The sequence below is a fragment of the Macaca thibetana genome, chromosome 9, assembly GCF_024542745.1.
Source record: "Macaca thibetana thibetana isolate TM-01 chromosome 9, ASM2454274v1, whole genome shotgun sequence".
Lineage (NCBI taxonomy): Eukaryota > Metazoa > Chordata > Mammalia > Primates > Cercopithecidae > Macaca > Macaca thibetana.
In genome coordinates this window covers 14862953-14881781 of record NC_065586.1, presented here as the reverse complement: position 1 = coordinate 14881781, position 18829 = coordinate 14862953, and the positions used below count along the sequence as shown (strand labels likewise).

Below are 18829 nucleotides of genomic sequence, written 5' to 3'. Positions count from 1 at the left end.
GGAGACCAGCGAGGGGGCGGCCAGCACACACCTTGTCCCAGTCGGGCTCTTCAGCCTCTCAAAGGCTTCATCTATTTTTGGATCTGGTCAACGCGGCGTAACGGCGCCTGCCAGTTGCGCCCCGGGCCGGCTTGGTCAAGCGCTGCTAGTAGGTTCTCTTGGTAGCTCTGCTGGTGGCCGATGGTCAGAGATTGGCGAGGGTTAGTTCTTCCCCCAGAGCCTCGCTACCGTGTATGAAGAAAACAAGTTTCAGATCCATTTGAGCACACCCTCAAACATTGGTCAGCAAGCGGGCTGACTCACACACGCACACAACTGTGAAACAATCCTCCTGATGGCTCCACGAAGTGCAAACTCCCTGGCCTTTGGATGTTCTGTCCGCATCCACTACGAACGCTTCGTTCTGGGTTAGGAAGGAGGGATGTTTCCCTTCTAAATGGTATCAGGCAACCAGAAAAGCTACTATGATTTCACAGCTGGATCCTTTCACAGCTGGACCGATTTAGGGATTAAGGTTAGAGTGTCGCTGTTAATGATATAAGCTCGAGGCTAGATACGCCAGGCAGAGATTGGAGCTAATTTCCAGAGTTTAAATACCGCTAATTTCACAACCATTGTTCATTTTCACTTCTGTTGCTCTAATAAGTGACTTACCAGTGAAAACAGTTTTAATACTTATTGTGCCAATTAGCTCAGCCATTAGTGTTAATTGGAGAAAATGATAAACGGAATCATTGGAGTTGCTGCCTTCTGCTGTGTGGCCTTGCAGAGTGCTGGAGCAGGAAGCTCCCACGACCCTGTGGAGTCAATCAGTGTAACAAACCTATCTACACATGCGCAGTGGGAAAGGGTTTTAAAGTAAATTACAGGTATCCAAGTACAGCCTTTCCTCACAGGGTTGGTGGGAAGGCCAGCTATATTGTCTTGGGTGTGGAATCAATCACTTGGACTATAAATTGTTGAAGTTACTGCTTCTGGGAAATGTCTCTGCTTTTTTTCCCACAAAGCCACTAGTGATTTCTGCTTAATGAGGAAAATCTGGACCTTTTCTCATGCGTTGCCATATTAGCATCATGCACCTCTTCGAGCGTCTCTTTCTTCTTCCTTTTTTTTTTTGAGACAGGGTCTCCCTTTGTCGCCCAGGCTGGAGGACAGTGGCACATGCTCTCTGCTCAAGTAGCTGGAACTACTGGAGTGAGCCACCATGCCTGGCTAATGTTTGTATTTTTATTATTATTACTTTGAGATGGAGTCTCTGTCGCCAGGCTGGAGTGCAGTGGCGTCATCTCCGTTCACTGCAACCTCTGCCTCCTGGGTTCAAGTGATTCTTGTGCCTCAGCCTCCCAAGTAGCTGGAATTACAGGCACGCACCACCACACCCAGCTAATTTTTGTATTTTTAGTAGAGATGGCGTTTCACCATGTTGGCCTGGCTGGTCTCGAACTTCTGGCCTCAGGTAGATCCACCCACCTCAGCCTCCCAAAGTGTTATGATTACAGGTGTGAGCCACTGTGCCTGACACATTTCTGGTTTTGTTTTTCATTGAGAATCTACTGCTGGACGAGGATGTGCCTATTTCTGCTTTTTGTGTAGAGTCGCACTGGCGTCTCTGAACTCAAAATGGGCTAGCCAGGATTAAAGTATACTTCAGAAACTTGCACTTTGTGTTTAGGACTACTGAGTTTGGAGAAATAATGCATCTAAAGGAATTTGTGAAATCATCACTCTAAGTTTGTGCATTAAGGAAGAAATGGACTCTTCCCTACAGTTGAACAGTCTATAACAACTTTTTCTGTTCTGTAACCACATGTGGATCTGCTTACTCAACCAGGACATACACTCATCAAGGGCAAAAACTCAACTTCCGCTTTTGGAGGTTTCTCACGTTGCCTTCTGTTGGCTTTTAACCTTTTTTCACAGGCTTCTTTGATTGATATGGACTATCTCCACAAAATTCCTGTGTTGAAGCCCTAACCCCCAAAGTGACTGTATTTGGGACTGGCTTTTAGGAGGAAAATAAATTTAAGTGAGGTCATACCGTGGTGTCCTACTCTGATAGGATTAGTGCCCTTACAAGAGGAGGAAGAGAGAGGGCGCTCTGTCCTCATACATCCATGCCAAGGAAAGCCATGTGAGTGCACAGTGAGAAGGCAGCTGTCTGTAAGTTTGGAAAAGTGCCCTCCCCAGAAACCAAATTGCCCCGCACCTTGATCTTGGACTTCCCAGCTTCCTGAACTGTGAGAAATACCTTTCTGGTGTTTAAGGCAACCAAAACACTGCCTTTCCTGACAGGGTTGGTGTGAAGGCCAACTATGATATCTATGGTATCTTGTGATAGCAGCTCAAGCATGAGAAACTGTATGGACTCTTTTACTAGAAAAAAAGCAGGGAAACCCATCCACATCATTTTTTTTTTTTTTTTTTTAGACAGGGTTTCACTCTGTCGCCCAGGCTGGAGTACAGTGGTACCATCTTGGCTCACAGCAGCCTTCACCTCCTGGACTCAAGCAATCCCCTCACCTCAGCAAGTACTCCCACCTGAGTAGCTGGGATTACAGGCATGTACCATCATGCTTGACTAATTTTTGTGTTCTTTATAGAGACGGGGTTTCCCCATGTTGCCCAGGCTGGTATCAAACTCCTGGGCGGAGGTGAACCACCCGCCTCAGCCTCCCAAAGTGCTGGGATGACAGGTGTGAGCTACCACACCCAGCCCCATATCACACTTTGATATCATTCGGAGTAGGCTATGGACCCACCTGATGCTTATTTGTGCGCCATCTGGAAGCCAATGCTGTGTGCAGGGTGGGCTTTACTAAGCATCAGTAAGTTCTGGAAGATGAGAGGACACCTGAGACCTGAGACCTGAGGTAATGGCCCAGGGTTGGGGAAATCCCCATGAGGTGGCAGCTTAAGATAATTGATTGTGGCCAAGGAAAAGGAAAACCTCGCTGGAGAAGCAGACCTGGGTGCAGCTGCAGCAGCACAAAGCAAACCCACCCAGTTCTTCTGACCACCAGTTGGAAGGGGCCTCAGGGTGGTGAGGATGGGGGACTATGATGCCCCATGCAGGGTGCTGCCTGCTTAGTCAGTGTGGGAGCAGGAAGCAGAGTCTGGATTGAGCCTCCTCTTTGCCATGGCACAAACTCTTTGGAAACTCCAATTATGGAGAGTCCTGCCCAGAGATATACCTATAAGGCCCTTGAAGACTGGACCAGGTATCCCTTGAGGGAATTTACCCACTGGGAGACAGGTGGGCTCTCCCGGAGGCAGGTGTACAATCTAGGGCTGCCAAGTGAGGTGAAGTGACTGCTCTGCTTTCATTGGGTCTAATGATGGCCACATATACATTGAGGGTGTGCTTGTGTGTGTGTGTGGTGGTGCTCGTGGTAATTAGAAGTGGTTTGGTTTAGCTAAACAATTTATTGTTTTTTTTTGTTGTTGGTTTTTGTTATTTATTTATTTATTTATTTATTTTTGAGATGGAGTTTCACTCTTGTTGCCCAGGCTGGAGTGCAATGGTGCAATCTCGGCCCACCGCAACCTCTGCCTTCCGGGTTCAAGCGATTCTCCTATCTCAGCCTCCCAAGTAGCTGGGATTACAGTCATGCACCAGCATGCCCGGCTAATTTTGTATTTTTAGTAGAGACAGGGTATCTCCATATTGGTCATGCTGGTCTCGAACTCATGACCTCAGGTGATCCGCCTGCCTCGGCCTCCCAAAGTGCTGGGGTTACAGGCGTGAGCCACCGCACCTGTCTGTCTGTTTTTGAGATGAAGTCTCACTCTGTTGCCCAGGCTGAAGTGCAGTGGTATGATCTTGGCTCACTGCAACCTCCACCTCACATATTCAAGTGATTCTCCTGCCTCAGCCTCCCAAGTAGCTGGGATTATAGGTGTGTGCTACTATGCATGGCTAGTTTTTGTATTTTTAGTAGAGATGGGGTTTCACCATGTTGGCCAGGTTGGTCTCGAACTTCTGACCTCAGGTGATCCACCTGTCTTGGCCTCCCAAAGTGCTGGGATTACAGGTGTGAGCTACCGTGTCCAGCTGGTTTAGCTAAACATTTTAGAGCTGTTTTGATCATTGTTGTCTAGGCCTTTACTTGCTAAAGATTCAGAATATACTGGAATGCATGATATGCTGAATGTAATGGTCTAATTGCTACCTTTCTGTTGTCTGTGTCTGTTAATGTGGAGGGCTGTGGAGCAAGTCTTCGTGGATAGTAATACTCTCCTTTGAATCCATCACAGTAGGATGAGAAGATGACAATACACTTATTCTGAGCCTGAGTGATTTCTTAGCAGATTCCATGGACAGGAGCTTGAATTTCTAGATAGACTGATTTAAGTGGCAGGAAGTGAATGGGTTACATAGAGCGTGGCTCGAAGGATGGTTGGATTGAAATGACGTAAAAGAGTGGAGGGCTAGAAGCAGTTCTCATTCTTCTGTGGCTTCCCAGAGTGATTTAAAGTCTGGCCTATGATGCAGGGAATCACTCTCCTTTTAAATAGATTTGGATGGCTCAGAAATGGGCAGCCCGTCCTGTTCTGAAAAGGATTCTTCACTTGCAGAAGAAAGAGTCCATAGCCCATGTGATTCAATTCTTATAAAAGCAAACCTCGTGGGTTTTCTCTTGAACTGAAATAGAAGACAACTGTTTCCCTTGGGCTAAGGAATCCTCTGGAAAAAGAACATATTGATGAGTGTTGCTTCTTTTGTTTTTAGATCACATGAAAGGATTAAGAGCCCCTACCTTGAAAAGAAGGTTGGAGTGCAGGTAATTTATTTTGCTACTTATTTGTGTGTGTGTGTGTATGTTTTTAAGCAAACATTTTAATTGAGAGATAACTGTACAGAAAAGTACATACATCCAAGCATATAGTCATTTACAAAGTGAACGCATCTGTGTAGCTTCACTCAGATTAAGAAACAGGACAGTACCAATATCCCAGACCCCTCCTACCTCCTCCCAAAGGTAACCTCTATTCTGACTTTTGTCATCATGGGTTAGCTTTGGCTGTTTGTGAACTTGAGATATAGATATGTGTATATATATATATTCCTACCAAATACGCTGCTTAAAAAAAAAACCAGAGAGGGAGTTTTGCCATGTCGCCCAGGCTGGTCTTGAACTCCTGGCCTCAAGTGATCCTCCTGCCTCAGTCTCCCAAAGGCTGGCATTATAGATGTGAGCCACTGGCACCTGGTCCCAAATAGACCCTTTTATAATTGTTTTACTTTACTTAACATTGTATTTGTGTGATTTATCTGTGCCGCTGGGTACAGCAATAACTCATTCCGTGTTATTTCTGTAAGAGTATATGAGAGAGAATGGCTGTTCCATTGTAAAGGATCATATAATACTGGATTTTTTTCTTAAAGCTGAACTATTAGATGCTTTTCTTGCAGCCATTGCCTATATCTAAATTCCTAATTCTCAAGATACATATTTGAAAAGGGCCAGTGGATGTCAGACTTTTCTGCTCATTGATAGCAATAGTCTGTCTTCTTGATAATGATAGCCAATATTTACTGAATACTTACTGTATCTGGGGACTGTGTATTTCTCAGTTCAACAATTTTTTTTTTTTTTTTTTGTAGAGACAGAGTTTTACCATGTTGCCCAGGCTGGTCGTTAACTCCTGGCTTCAAGTGATCCTCCCATCTTGGCATCCCAAAGCACTGGGATTATAGGCATGAGCCTTTGCGCCTGGCCAATAATTTTTTATTATTTTATTTCTATTTATTGACTTTTGCGACAGGGTCTCGCTCTTGTCGCCCAGGCTGGAGTGCAGTGGCACGATCTTAGCTCACTGCAACTTCTGCCTCCTGGATTCAAGTGATTCTTTTGCCTCAGCTACCCGAGTAGCTGGGATTAAAGGCACCCGCCACCACACCCGGCTACTTTCTGTATTTTTGGTAGAGAGGGGTTTTACTGTGTTGGCCAGGCTGGTCTTGAACTCCTGATCTCAAGTGATCTGCCTGCCTTAGCCTCCCAAAGTGTTGGGATTACAGGCATGAGCCACCACTCCTGGCCTCAATAATTTTTTCTGGTTGCCTGTGACGTGTCGGGCATTGTACTGGAGGTGGAGAATGCATTAGCGAGCCACACGGATGCAAGGCTCTGCCCTCTTGCACTTGACATTTTCATTAGAGCTTCTTGATAACCTTTTGAATAGATACTACTATTATTTCTATTTTACAGGAGACTGAGGAACCAGAGAGGTTAAATTAGTTGCCCAATGTCACACAGCCAGTAAGTGGCAGGACCAGGATTCCAGCCAGGTCTGTCTGATTGTAGAGCCTATGTATCAGTCATCCGCTGCTGTGTAACAAATTACTTCAAGATGGAGTGACTTAGCACTGATCATGTCTTACTGCTCAGTTTCTGTGGGTCAGGGATTGACAGGGTAGAGCAGGGATGGTTTCCCAGCCCAGGTATCAAACATCAGTGAGCAGAGTCTTCAGATAATGTCAGCCCCATAAGATCTGAAGATTCCCTTATCCATGTCTTTTGATACCTGGGCTGGGAAGACTCACATAGCTAGGGACTAGAACTGTTTGGCATGTCTTTTTTGTTTTTTGAAACAGAGCCTCACTTTGTTGCCCAGGTTGGAGTACAGTGGCATGATGTTGGCTCACTGCAATCTCTGCCTCCCAGGTTCAAGCAGTTCTCCTGCCTCAGCCTCCCAAGCAGCTAGAAGTACAGACACGTGCCGTCAAGCCCAAATAATTTTTGTATTTTTAGTAGAGATGAGGTTTCACCATGTTGGTCAGGCTGGTCTCGAACTCCTGACTTGAAGTGATCTGTCCGCCTTGGCCTCCCAAAGTGCTGGGATTACAGGTGTGAGGCATCTCTATCTCTAAAAGTCTCTTTAGGCCAGGCATGGTGGTTTAGGCTTATAATCCCAGCACTTTGGGAAGCCGAGGTGGGAGGATGACCTGAGCCTAGGAGTTTGAAACCATCCTGGGCAACATAGGGAGATCTTTTCTCTACAGAAAATATGAAAAATTAGCCAGGTGTGGTGGCGTGTGCTGTAGTCCCAGGTGCTCAGGCTGCTGAGGTGGGCGGATTGCTTGCATTGCAGCCTGGGTGACAGTAAGCTCCCCTCCCCCTAAAAAAATCTCTTTAGTGTGAGTCCATCAGGATAGCCAGACGTGTTAAATGGAGACTCAGGGTTTAAAAGTGTATGTCCTACGAGAGAGCCTGGAGGAAGTCATATTGTTTGGCGATCTAACCTCAAAACCCATGAGATTACTTCCACCACATTCTGTGGTGAAGGTAATTACAGAAAATTGCCCAGGTTCAAGGGGAGGGAACATAGACCTCTCTGGTCAGTGGAGGAATTTTAATATCTATTTTGTAAGGAGAGCATGTACGGATGGGGTATATCATTGTGTGGCCATCTTTGGAAAATACAATCTACCTTCGACTATATTCCTAACCTCTAAATGATAGCGTTAAGTTTTAAAAGTTTAGGCCGGGCGCGGTGGCTCAAGCCTGTAGTCCCAGCACTTTGGGAGGCCGAGACGGGCGGATCACGAGGTCAGGAGACATCCTGGCTAACACAATGAAACCCCGTCTCCACTAAAAATACAAAAAAAATTAGCCGGGCGTGGTGGCGGCGCCTGTAGTCCCAGCTACTCGGGAGGCTGAGGCAGGAGAATGGCGGGAACCGGGAGGCGGAGCTTGCAGTGAGCCGAGATGCGGCCACTGCACTCCAGCCTGGGCGACAGAGCGAGACTCCGCCTCAAAAAAAAAAAAAAAAAAAAAAGAAAAAGAGTGCTCAAATCAAGTTTTAAAAGTTTATTATGGGCTGGGCGCGGTGGCTCATGCCCGTAATCCCATCACTTTGGGAGGCTGAGGTGGGTGGATCAGTAGAGGTCAGGGTATCGAGACCAGCTTGGCCAACGCGGTGAAACCCCGTTTCTATTAAAAATACAAAAAGTTAGCTGGGCGTAGTGGCGTGCATGTCGTCCTAGCTACTCAGGAGGCTAAGGCAGGAGAATCGCTCCAACCCAGGAGGCAGAAGGTTGCAATGAGCCGAAATCGCGCCACTGCACTCTAGCTGGGTGACAGATCAAGACTCCGTCTCAAAAAAAAAAAAAGAAAAAAGTTTATTATGAAATTAATTTCTGTTCATTACAAAAAAAAGAATAGGCTGGGTGCAGTGGCTCTCCCTGTAATCCCATCATGTTGGGAGACCGAGGTGGGCGGATCACCCGAGGTGAGGAGTTCGAGACCAGCCTGGCCAATATGGTGAAACCCCATCTCTACAAAAAAAATTAGTCGGGCATCATGGCGCGTGCCTGTAATCCCATCTATTGTGGAGGCTGAGGCAGGAGAATCGCTTGAACCTGGGAGGTGGAGGTTGCAGTGAGCCGAGATGACGCCATTGCAGTTGCACTCCGGCCTGGGTGACAGAGCGAGACTCCGTCTCAAAAAATAAATAAATAAATAAACTTATACAGTAAAAAGCAGAAGTTTCTGTTCCCAACACACCTTTTCCAGAGGTAGTGTAATGTGTGGCAGTATCTTTCCAGACACACCTGATCATATACAAGTGTGTATTTCCAAGTAACAGTGGTGAGGGACCACTGTTGGAGGTAGTCCAGGGACACCGTATTTCCACCCCCACCTTGTGCTCTCGATGGCACTGAAATGGTGGGCATAGGTATGTTGGAGTGACTCTAACAGATTCTGTGCCAGCGTAATTTCTGAACTATTAGATGTATGATGAAATAGATTTCATCACCATGCCTGGCTAATATTTGTGTTTTTAGTAGGAATGGGGTTTCACCATGTTGGTCAGGCTGGTCTCAAATGAAACTATTAGATGTATGATGAAATAGATTAGTCACCAAGATGGCTCATATTGGATTGTACTGAAAGTTTTTTCTTTTTTCCTTTCAGCTTGAAGGTTTATCTCTACTGTTCACCTGTGACTAAGGAGTTGTTGTTAACTAGCCCGAAATACAGATTTTGGGAGAAACGAATTGTAAGTTTTATTTTTTGAATAACTTAATTTTTTTTAAGTGGGAAGTATTTTTAGAGGTAGATTGACAAAAACATTGCCTCAGTTTATCACATACTACAGTTACCCACATTAATTAGAATATTGAGTCTCCGGCCGGACATAGTGGCTTACACCTGTAATCCCAGCACTTTGGGAGGCCTTGGCGGGCGGATCACTTGAGGTCAGGAGTTCATGATCAGCCTGGCCAACATGGTGAAACCCTGTCTCTACTAAAAATAAAAAATTTGGCCAGGTGTGGTAGCACACACCTGTAGTCCCAGCTACTCAGGAGGCCAAGGCAGGGTAATTGCTTGAACCCAGGAAGCAATGGTTGTGTTGAGCCGAGATCACACCACTGCACTGCAGCCTGGGCGATAGAGTGAGACTCCATCTTTAAAAAAAAAAAAAAAAAAATTAAGTCTGTTGGCATTGAGCAGTATGGTAGAAGTCAACATTTGGTGGTTGTTGATATGTTTTCTTTGTTCCTCAAGAGTGAGATCTAGGTCTTTAGTTTTGTTTCTTTAATCTCATTGACCCTCTTGATAAGATGCATTTTAATATTTTCTTTTCTTTTTTTTTTTTTTTTGAGATGGAGTCTCACTCTATTGCCCAGGCTGGAGTGCAGTGGCTCAAACTCGGCTCACTGCAACCTCCGCCTCCTGGGTTCAGGCAATTCTCCTGCCTCAGCCTCCCGAGTAGCTGGGATTGCAGAATTCCGCCACTATGCCCGGCTAATATTTGTGTTTTTAGTAGGGACGGGGTTTCACCATGTTGGTCAGGCTGCTCTCAAACTCCTGACTTCAGGTGATCCACCCACCTTAGCCTCCCAAAGTTTTGGAATTACAGGTGTGAGCCACCACACCTGGCCACATTTTAATATTTTAGAGTGTAAAGTGTTCATTAACATAGTTGCTAAATCCTTTTATTTAAATTGTGGGATAGAACAAGAAAAATAAACATAAATTACAGGCTATAATAAGGAAGGGATGACAGCTAGAAGAATACAGATAGAATGGGTAACTTTCGGTCTGGCAGAATAGAACGCATCTGTCCAAGTAGTCAAGGGGAATCAAGGGGAGAAAAAAGTCTAGTGCACAGAAAATGCAAAGAAGGCAGAAAAAGTCTGATTGTAACAGTGATTACTATATATAGGAGAGAATTTAATTCTATCTTTGATCAAAAGACAAATTCTCAGTTTAAGTTAAAAAAAATTAGACAAATCCGGCTGAACCCAGTGGCTCATGCTTGTAAACCCAGCACTTTGGGAGGCCGAAGTAGGCGGATCACCTAAGGTCAGTGGGAGACCAGCCTGGCCAACAGGGCAAAACCCCATGTCTACTAAAAATACAAAAAATTGGGCGTGGTGGGGACTGTGCCTGTAATCCCAGCTCCTTGGGATGCTGAAGCAGGAGAATTGCTTGAACCCGGGAGGCGGAAGTTGCAGTGAGCCGAGATCATGCCCCTGCACTCCAGCCTGGGTGGCAGAGCGAGACTCCATCTTCAAAAACAAAAAAATTAGACAAATTCGTCAGTATTAGTCTACAAGAGACGTAGATAAAACAGAAGGATAAATACGGGTTGAAATTTGAAATTTGGGGGGAAGAAAAAGGGAAAAAATTACTAACCAATTAGAAGACAAAAATGTCAGAGTGGCAGTTTTTAATACCAGAAAGTAGACTGGAAGGCAAAGAAAGATAAGGTTTGAAGAGGGTGTTACTGTTAAAAGGAACCGTGGGTCATATGGACGTATGTGCAGTTGACAAAATAACCTCCAACTGAAGTAGAAAGTGCGAGAATCTGTCACCCAGTGCTTGATCTGAGGAGAGCCACAATGAGTTAACAGAATGTGGGTTCGTTATGTGGATTAGGTCTTAAATCGTTGTGGGAGTTGGCAGAGCAGTTTGTCCCAGTGTCACGAAGAGTCTGTTTACTCTTTTTTTTTTTTTTTTTTTGAGATAGTCACATTCTGTTCCCCAGGCTGGAGTGCAGTGGTGTGATCTCAGCTCACTGCAAACTCCGCCTAATGAGTTCAAGCAATTCTCGCTGCCTCAGCCTCCCTAGTAGCTGGGATTCCAGGCCTGAACCACCATGCCTGGCTAATTTTTGTATTTTTTTAGAAGAGACGGGGTTTCGCCATGTTGTCGAGACTGGTCTTGAACTCCTGACCTCAGGTAATTCTCCCACCTCGGCCTCCCAAAGTTCTGGGATTACAGGTGTGAGCCACTGTGCCAGGCCTCTGTTTGCTCTTAAACTGCTTACAGCCAGTGCCTCCCTCCTGCCCACATTTGGGCAAGCTGACAAAAAGGCCATGCCTGCCTCAGCACCGAGGTGAAGTTCAAACCAGGCAAGTCCAGGCCCACCCCACACCACAGCGGAAACCAGGGCTAATTGCTCCTACTTTCTCTCAAGCCACAGGAAACATTTCTGTCCCCAGCTCAGGGACTGCGCTGCCCTCCCCGAAAGTCCTGCGATGTGACTGAAGTTTTCTTCTTATTCTCTGCCGTGTGTGTGCTCGCGTGTGTGTATGTGCATGCGTGTGTGAGTATGTGCACACACAGTGTGTGCACGTGTGTTTGTGTGCATGGTATCATCCACCTCAACGTCTGACCTTTGATTGGGAAGGGGATTTGTCCTCCCTCTGCAGAGCAGTCACAACAGCAAGGCTGTTCTGTTGTCTCTGGCATTCAGCTTGCAGTTGCTACAGGTCAGCCTGGCCAGCAGTCAGGAAGGAAAGCTGGAAGAGAAGCGGAGGGGAGCAGAGACAAACTGGAAGGCAGAATGGCCCACTAGAGCCCGGCAGGACAGACCAAAACCCACTTCTGTCTCTCACTTCCTCCGGCCTCAACAGTGCTGGTCTCCTGCTTTGGCTCTGAGGCACACGCACCTGCCCCAGGACTCGGAGGAGCTGCACACAAGCACCCAGCAGAAGCTGGTGTTGCTGCGGCGCTGCCCCAGTCTCTGAGTTAAGTCAGAAGGTCAACAATGTTCATGAGCTGTTACCATTTCTGGTGCCCTTCAGAGCATTAAAAAAAGCCTGCTAGTTCACATCTGCCTTCCGAATGTTTACTGTGGGCAACAACATGGATAGGGCTTCTAGGAAATAGTTCCAGCTTAGATGAGTTGACATAGTACAAACAAGGCCACCGCAGAATCAGGGCGAGAAATAGGAAATCAACAGTTGTCACTAGAGAGCTTAACATGTCCCTCCCAGATGCTGAAAGGAGGAGGAGACAGGAAATAAGATGCAGAAAATTTGTAAATGTGGACTAACAGAACTTTAAAGGCAAGGAAGAAAATCGTATTTTTTGGGGGTGCTCATGACATTTACAAAAACTAACCATGTACTGTGTCACGAAAGAATACAATGATGTTGGAGATCAGAAACAAAGGGACAGCTAAAATCTTCCCATACACGTGGAAACTAAATGCATACAATAACTGACCGTTTGGTTAAAAAGGAAATTGTACAATAAAGAAAACATACAATATGTAGAACTGGCCAGGCGTGGTGGTTCACGCCTGTAATCCCAGCACTTTGGGAGGCCGAGGTGGGCAGATCACGAAGTCAGGAGATTGAGACCATCCTGGCTAACACAGTGAAACCCCTTCTCCACTAAAAATACAAAAAATTAGCCTGGCCTGTTGGCGGGCTCCTGTAGTCCCAGCTACTCTGGAGGCTGAGGCAGGAGAATGGCGTGAACCTGGGAGGCAGAACTTGCAGTGAGCCAAGATCGCGCCACTGCACTCCAGCCTGGGCGACAGAGACTCTGTCTCAAAAAAAAAAAAAAAAAAAAACCACCATACAATGTGTAGAACTGATATAGTTAGGCTTGGGAGCTCACGTGTGTAGTCCTAGCACTTCAGGAGGCCAAGGTTTGACAATTGTGTGAGTCCAGGAGTTCGAAACCAGCCTGGGCAATACCACAAAATCGCATGTCTACAAAAAAAAAAAACCCTTAAAAATTAGCCTGGTATAGTACTGCGTGCCTGCAGTCCCAGCCACTCAGAAGGCTGAGGCAGAAAAATCACTTGAGCCCCGAAGTTTGAGGCTATAGTGAGTTGTGATTGTGCCATTGCACTCCAGACTGGCTAACACAGCGAGAGCCTGTCTCAAAAATAAATAAAGGAGCTGATGGACAATGGAAACGTGGTATGTCAGAATGTGTGGAACACAGTTAAATTTGTCCTTGAAGAGAAATTGATAGCATTAAATAGATATATTAGAAAAGAGGCTGGGTGCAGTGGCTCACACCTGTAATCCCAGTGCTTTGGGAGGTTAAGGCGGGGGGATCACCTGAGACCACTCTGGCCAATATGGTGAAACCCCATCTCTACTACAAAACATTAGCCAGGCATGGTGGTGGGTGCCTGTAGTCCCAGCTGCTCAGGAGGGTGAAGCTGGAGAATTGCTTGAACCTGGGAGGCAGAGGTTGCAGCGAGCTAAGGTCATGCCACTGCACCCCAGCCTGGGTGACAGAGCGAGACCCTATCTCAAAAGGAATAAATGGGGAAAAAGCCATTTCATATATGAAAATGTAGGAATCCTCATAAAGATGGTAACTGAATCTGGCAGTATTAAATAGCATATCCAATAAGATGTTTTATTCCAGAAATGCAAAAATATTTTAACACCCAAACCTTAGACACTGTAAGTTTTAGGACATTAGTGCACTAAGAAGATGAAAAATCACATTCATCTATTCATCAGATACTTACTGAATGCCTCTTATGTGCTAGTAGTCTCTGTTCTGATGACAGGGGAAATGTATCAGGGAGCATTCTGTAGCACTTAGAACCAGTGCATGAGGCTGGGTGCAGTGGCTCACGCCTGTAATCCCAGTACTATGGAAAGCTGAGGCGGGTGATCCTGAGGTCAGGAACTCAATCCTCAGGTGATCCTGAGGTCAGGAGTTCGAGACCAGCCTGGCCAACATGGCAAAACCCTGTCTCTACTAAAAATACAAAAAATCAGCCTTGCGTAGTAGCGGGTGCCTGTCATCCAAGCTACCTGGGAGACTGAGGCAGGAGAATCGCATGAGCCTGGGAGGCGGTGGTTGCAGTGAGCTGTGACCACACCACTGCACTCCAGCCTGGGTGACAGAATGAGACTCCGCCTGAGAAACAACAACAAAAAACAGTGTATGAAGTGTCCATGTCATGGACTCACGCAGACTGTGTTCTGAGGCACAAAACCTAGCACACATGACCACGTTTTTACAAAGACTCAAAATTCAGAGGGAGAGGGGAATGGGAGTGGTAGGGATGGGAAGATGGAGGAAAAAATGAATTCATGGAAATAGAATTGTGTCAGAGGATTATATGCATTTACAAGGCATTTACTACATATTGCCAAATCTGCCTCAAGACAGGTATTATTTTGGCTTTACAATTTTTTTGTAACTGTTAAAATGTTTATTACAGTGTAATCAGAATTGTTTATATAGAGAGTCTGAAAGTTCTCTTTGCCCCGTTTCTGTGTTTCAGATAGCAAAGGCATATAAAGCCATGAAAAACTGGTATATACATGGTCTCTTATTTTATTTTTATAGATATCTATTGAAATCGAGACTCCTACCCAGATATCTTTAGTGGATGAAGCATCAGGAGAGGTAACTAAATATTAAATATTGATTTAAAAAATAGTGCTAAAATGATTGTTTATCTTTCTCTTTGATTTTGTAGTCAGATGCTCTCCCCCTCAGCTATGCCCTCAATCTTTCTCTTTGATTTTGAATGCTTATGTAACCATAAATAAAAATCTAATAATTGAGTGGGGTTTTAGGGGCAAAAAAATCCATTTGAGATTGTGTCACTCCATTTGGGCTGGACTCACAAAACTACCATAGACCGAGTGGCTTATACAATAGACACTTGTCGCTGAAGGTTCTAGAGACTGGAAATCCAAGATCCAGCCTCCAGCAGATTTCGTGTCTGGTGTGAGGGCTCATTTCCTGGTTCTTTTTTTTTTTTTTTTTTTTTTGAGACAGAGTCTCACTGTCACACAGGCTGGAATGCAGTGGCGTGATCTTGGCTCACTGCAACCTCCACCTCCTGGGTTCAAGCGATTCTCCTGCCTCAGCCTCTCTAGTAGCTGGGATTACAGGCGCCTGCCACCACGACCAGAGCCCAGCTAATTATTATATTTTTAGTAGAGAGGGGGTTTCACCATGTTGGCCAGACTCGTCTTGAACTCCTGACCTCAAGTGATCCACCCGCATTGGCCTCCCAAAGTGCTGGGATGACAGGCGTGAGTCACTGTGCCTGGTCACTTCCTGGTTCTTAGATGCTGTCTTTTCCCTGTGTCCTTCCAAGGTAAAGGGGCAAACGAGCTTCCTGGGCGTCTTTTATAAAGGCACTGATGTCATTCACAAGGCTTATATGCGCAACAACTAATCACCTCCCAGAGGCCTGCTAATAAAACCACTTTGGGGGTTAGGATTTCAACATAGGACTTTTGGGGAGGGACATGAACATTCAGTCCTTAACAGTGATGTATTTATTTCCCATGTTGTAAAGGATTGGGCATGGCTTATTTTTTGTCACATTTATTCCTTATTACATGCTAATGATGGGAACCCTGGTGTTGATATTACTACATGATGTTATTGTCACATTTACTGAGTTTTATAATGTTCAGAATTTAAAATGGTGATTAATATTTTTGCAGCAAATTCATGTATATTGTACATTTTTTCTGACTCCTTATTCAGAAAAGGGGCACTGCCAAGTGGGAAAACTTTATTTTTCATCATTAAATTTTGAAGTAGTACTTTTGTGAATGTATGGTTTGAATAAGTAGGACTATAGACATACCCCCCACCCCTTTTTTTTTTAAAACCTTACAGCTGGTAGGTATTTTCCTATTTTGGTTAATACTGGTTTTGTAGCTTGATTATAGCACACTGCTTTGCCATGTTTAACTTAGAGGGTGTCTTGTGTTGTTTGAGTGTGATCTGAACAGAAACTGACTTTTTCAGGTATTTCTTCTTTGGAGAAGATCAGACAGTTGAAGTTGAGGTATTCCTCCCATCAAATTATCCTGAGGGAGGACCACAGAGCCACTTTAGGGAGGATTAAAAAGGAAAAAACAAGAAATAAAGGATAGGTGAACCTTTGTAAATGCCATCCTGGACTCTGCAAACTGCTTTTCCGAGGAATACTGTGATTGGTTTGTGGCCTTGTCACAATCAGGGATATTGGTGAAAGGCATTCCCTAAAGCTGGGGGCCGACAGCAGGCAGACTTTTGAGCAGTCTTGCCCCCACTTTGATTTTTTATGTTTCTTTGTGTGTGCCATGACTTTTGTGCATTGTTTATCCAGCTCCAACCAGGGGGAGACCCATTTGAAAGGGTCTTCGAGGATGAATGGAGACTTCTGTGAGGAGTCACTGTCACCGAGCAGTGACCTGGTGTGTGCAGAGCTCTCCCCACTTACTGATGGCTGGAGAGGCAGTAGTGCCCACAGGTCTTGCCCTTGCCAAACAGTGTGACGTGCAGTGTGAATCAGGACCAGGCCTCATCCAGGCTTTTAAAGATTTTTTTTTTTTTTTTTTTTTTTTGAGACTGAGCCTCACTCTGTCGTCCACTGCTGGAGTGCAGTAGGGCCATCTTGGCTCACTGTAACCTCCACCTCCTGGGTTCAAGTGATTTCTCTTGCCTCAGCCTCCTGAGTAGCTGGGATTACAGGTGCCCACCACCATGCCCAGCTAATTTTTGTATTTTTAGTAGACACAGGGTTTCACCGTGTTGGCCAGACTGGTCTTGAACTCCTGACCTCAAGGGATTTGCTCACCTCAGCCTCCCAAAGTATTGGAATTACAGGCGTGAGCCACCGCACCTGGCTCAGGCTTTAAAAGTTGTTCAAAAGTGGCCGGGTGTGGTGGCTCTCACCTGTAATCCCAGCACTTTGGGAGGCCAAGGCGGACATATCACTTGAGGTCAAGAGTTTAAGACTAGCCTGACGAATATGGTGAAACACCATCTCTACTAAAAATACAAAAAATTAGCCAGGCGTGATGGCAGGCGCCTATAATCCCAGCCACTGGGGAGCCTGAGGCAGGAGAATTGCTTGAACCCAGGAGGCGGAGGTTGCAGTGAGCCAGGATCATGCTATTGGACTCCAGCCTGGGTGACAGAGTGGGACTCCAGCCTGGGTGACAGAGTGAGACTCCATCTCAAAAAAAAAAAAAAAAAAAAAAAATTAAATGGCTTTATTCAGATAGAAGTCAAAGTCACAGAATTGTGTATCCATCACCACAGTCAATTTCAGAATATTTTCAGCACCCCAAGGGAGAAAGCCTGTACCGATTGCAATCCCTCCCTATTCTTCCCCAACCCCCTGGCAACCACTACTGTATTCAACTCTCTGTCTCCATGGGTTCACCTAATCTGAATATTTCATATGAGTGGAATCATACAACAGGTGTTCATTTCATATCTGACTTCTTTCACCAACGATGTTTTCAAGGGTCATCCATGTTGTAGCATGTGTCAGTTCTTTTTATGGCCAAATAATATTTCATTGTATGACTAGACCACATTTTCCTGATTCATTCATCAGTTGATAGACATTTGAACTGGTTCCACCTTTTGACTAGTATGAAGAATGCTGCTCTGAACAGCCAGGCACACATTTTTGTGTGGCCATCGGTTTTCACTTATGTTGCTTCTATAACTAGTGGTGAAATTGCTCAGTCCCATGGCAACTCTGTTGAGTGGACAAGGATTCCACTTGTTTCTAGGATTTGGAGAGTGAGGAAATTGGGAGAAAAGACACGTTGTTAAATGTGTTCTACGAAGGGGGGCTTTGTTGAGCTAAGTCCTAATGATAACTGCTTTCCATTACTTTTTTTTCTTTATTTTCTTTTTAGAAGGAAGAGATTGTCGTGACTCTCTTACCAGCTGGTCACTGCCCGGGATCAGTTATGTAAGGGGGCTCATTTATTTTGTCATTTTATTATATGTGGATACATATTGTATTTGTAGAAATACATTTTTAGGGTCTAAAATTAATAGGGGGCTGGGCGCATTGGCACATGTCTGTAATCCCAGTGCTTTGGGAGGCTGAGGCAGGAGGATTGCTTGAGTTTGGGATTGGAGGCTGCAGTGAGCCTGATCGCTTCAGTGTACTGCAGCCGGCGTGGCAGAGTGAGAGCCCGTCTTTTTTTTTTTTTTAAAACAAAGAAACAAAAAAGAAAGAAAGAAATAACACATATAGGGAGATTTGATTATTTTTCTAGCCATTTAAAACACATTTGTTCCCAGATTGAACTAGGGGGACAGAGGTGAGATCAGATTTGAAACATTTCTTATAAAATGGAAGTCTTCATGGCCAGGTGTGGTGGCTCACACCTGTAATCCCAGCACTTTGGGAGGCTGTGGCAGGTCAAACCCTGTCTCTACAAAAACTATAAACATTAGCCAGGTGTGGTGGCACACCCCTGTAGTCCCAGCTACTGGGGAGGCTGAGGCAGAGAATTGCTTGAGCCCAGGAGGCGGAGGTTGCAGTGAGCCAAGATTGCGCCACTGCATTCCAGCCTGGGGTCAGAGCAAGACTCTTGTCTCAAAATAAAAATAAAAATAAAAATAAATAAATGGAAGTCTTCAGCAGCTGTTTCCCCAGTGACCTTGTATTTTATCATCACATGTATTTCTCCATGAGCAAGAATGATCTCAACTTATAATTGAAAGTGCTAACATATCACAGGGAACATCTATTACAAACTGGGTAGCATCTCCACTCTGTTATTTTCTACCCGAGGGAAGAGGTAACAGCTAAGTGCCTGGTGTGGTTCTAATTACCATGAGAT

General features: G+C 45.2%; 1 protein-coding gene across 4 annotated transcripts in view; it reads left to right on the top strand.

Moving 5' to 3' along the window:
- The window catches only part of DCLRE1C (DNA cross-link repair 1C), a 57508-nt gene that overhangs the window by 621 nt on the left and 38058 nt on the right, over positions 1-18829 (top strand). For 3 of the 4 annotated variants that reach the window (XM_050803214.1, XM_050803212.1, XM_050803213.1), the window contains exons 2-5: positions 4730-4781; positions 8919-9003; positions 14571-14630; positions 17891-17946. In XM_050803214.1, coding sequence (XP_050659171.1) covers positions 4730-4781; positions 8919-9003; positions 14571-14630; positions 17891-17946 — 253 coding nt within the window. Of the gene's footprint in view, positions 1-4729; positions 4782-6209; positions 6290-8918; positions 9004-14570; positions 14631-17890; positions 17947-18829 lie in introns of all 4 variants that reach the window. The other variant, XM_050803215.1, reaches the window with a different exon arrangement.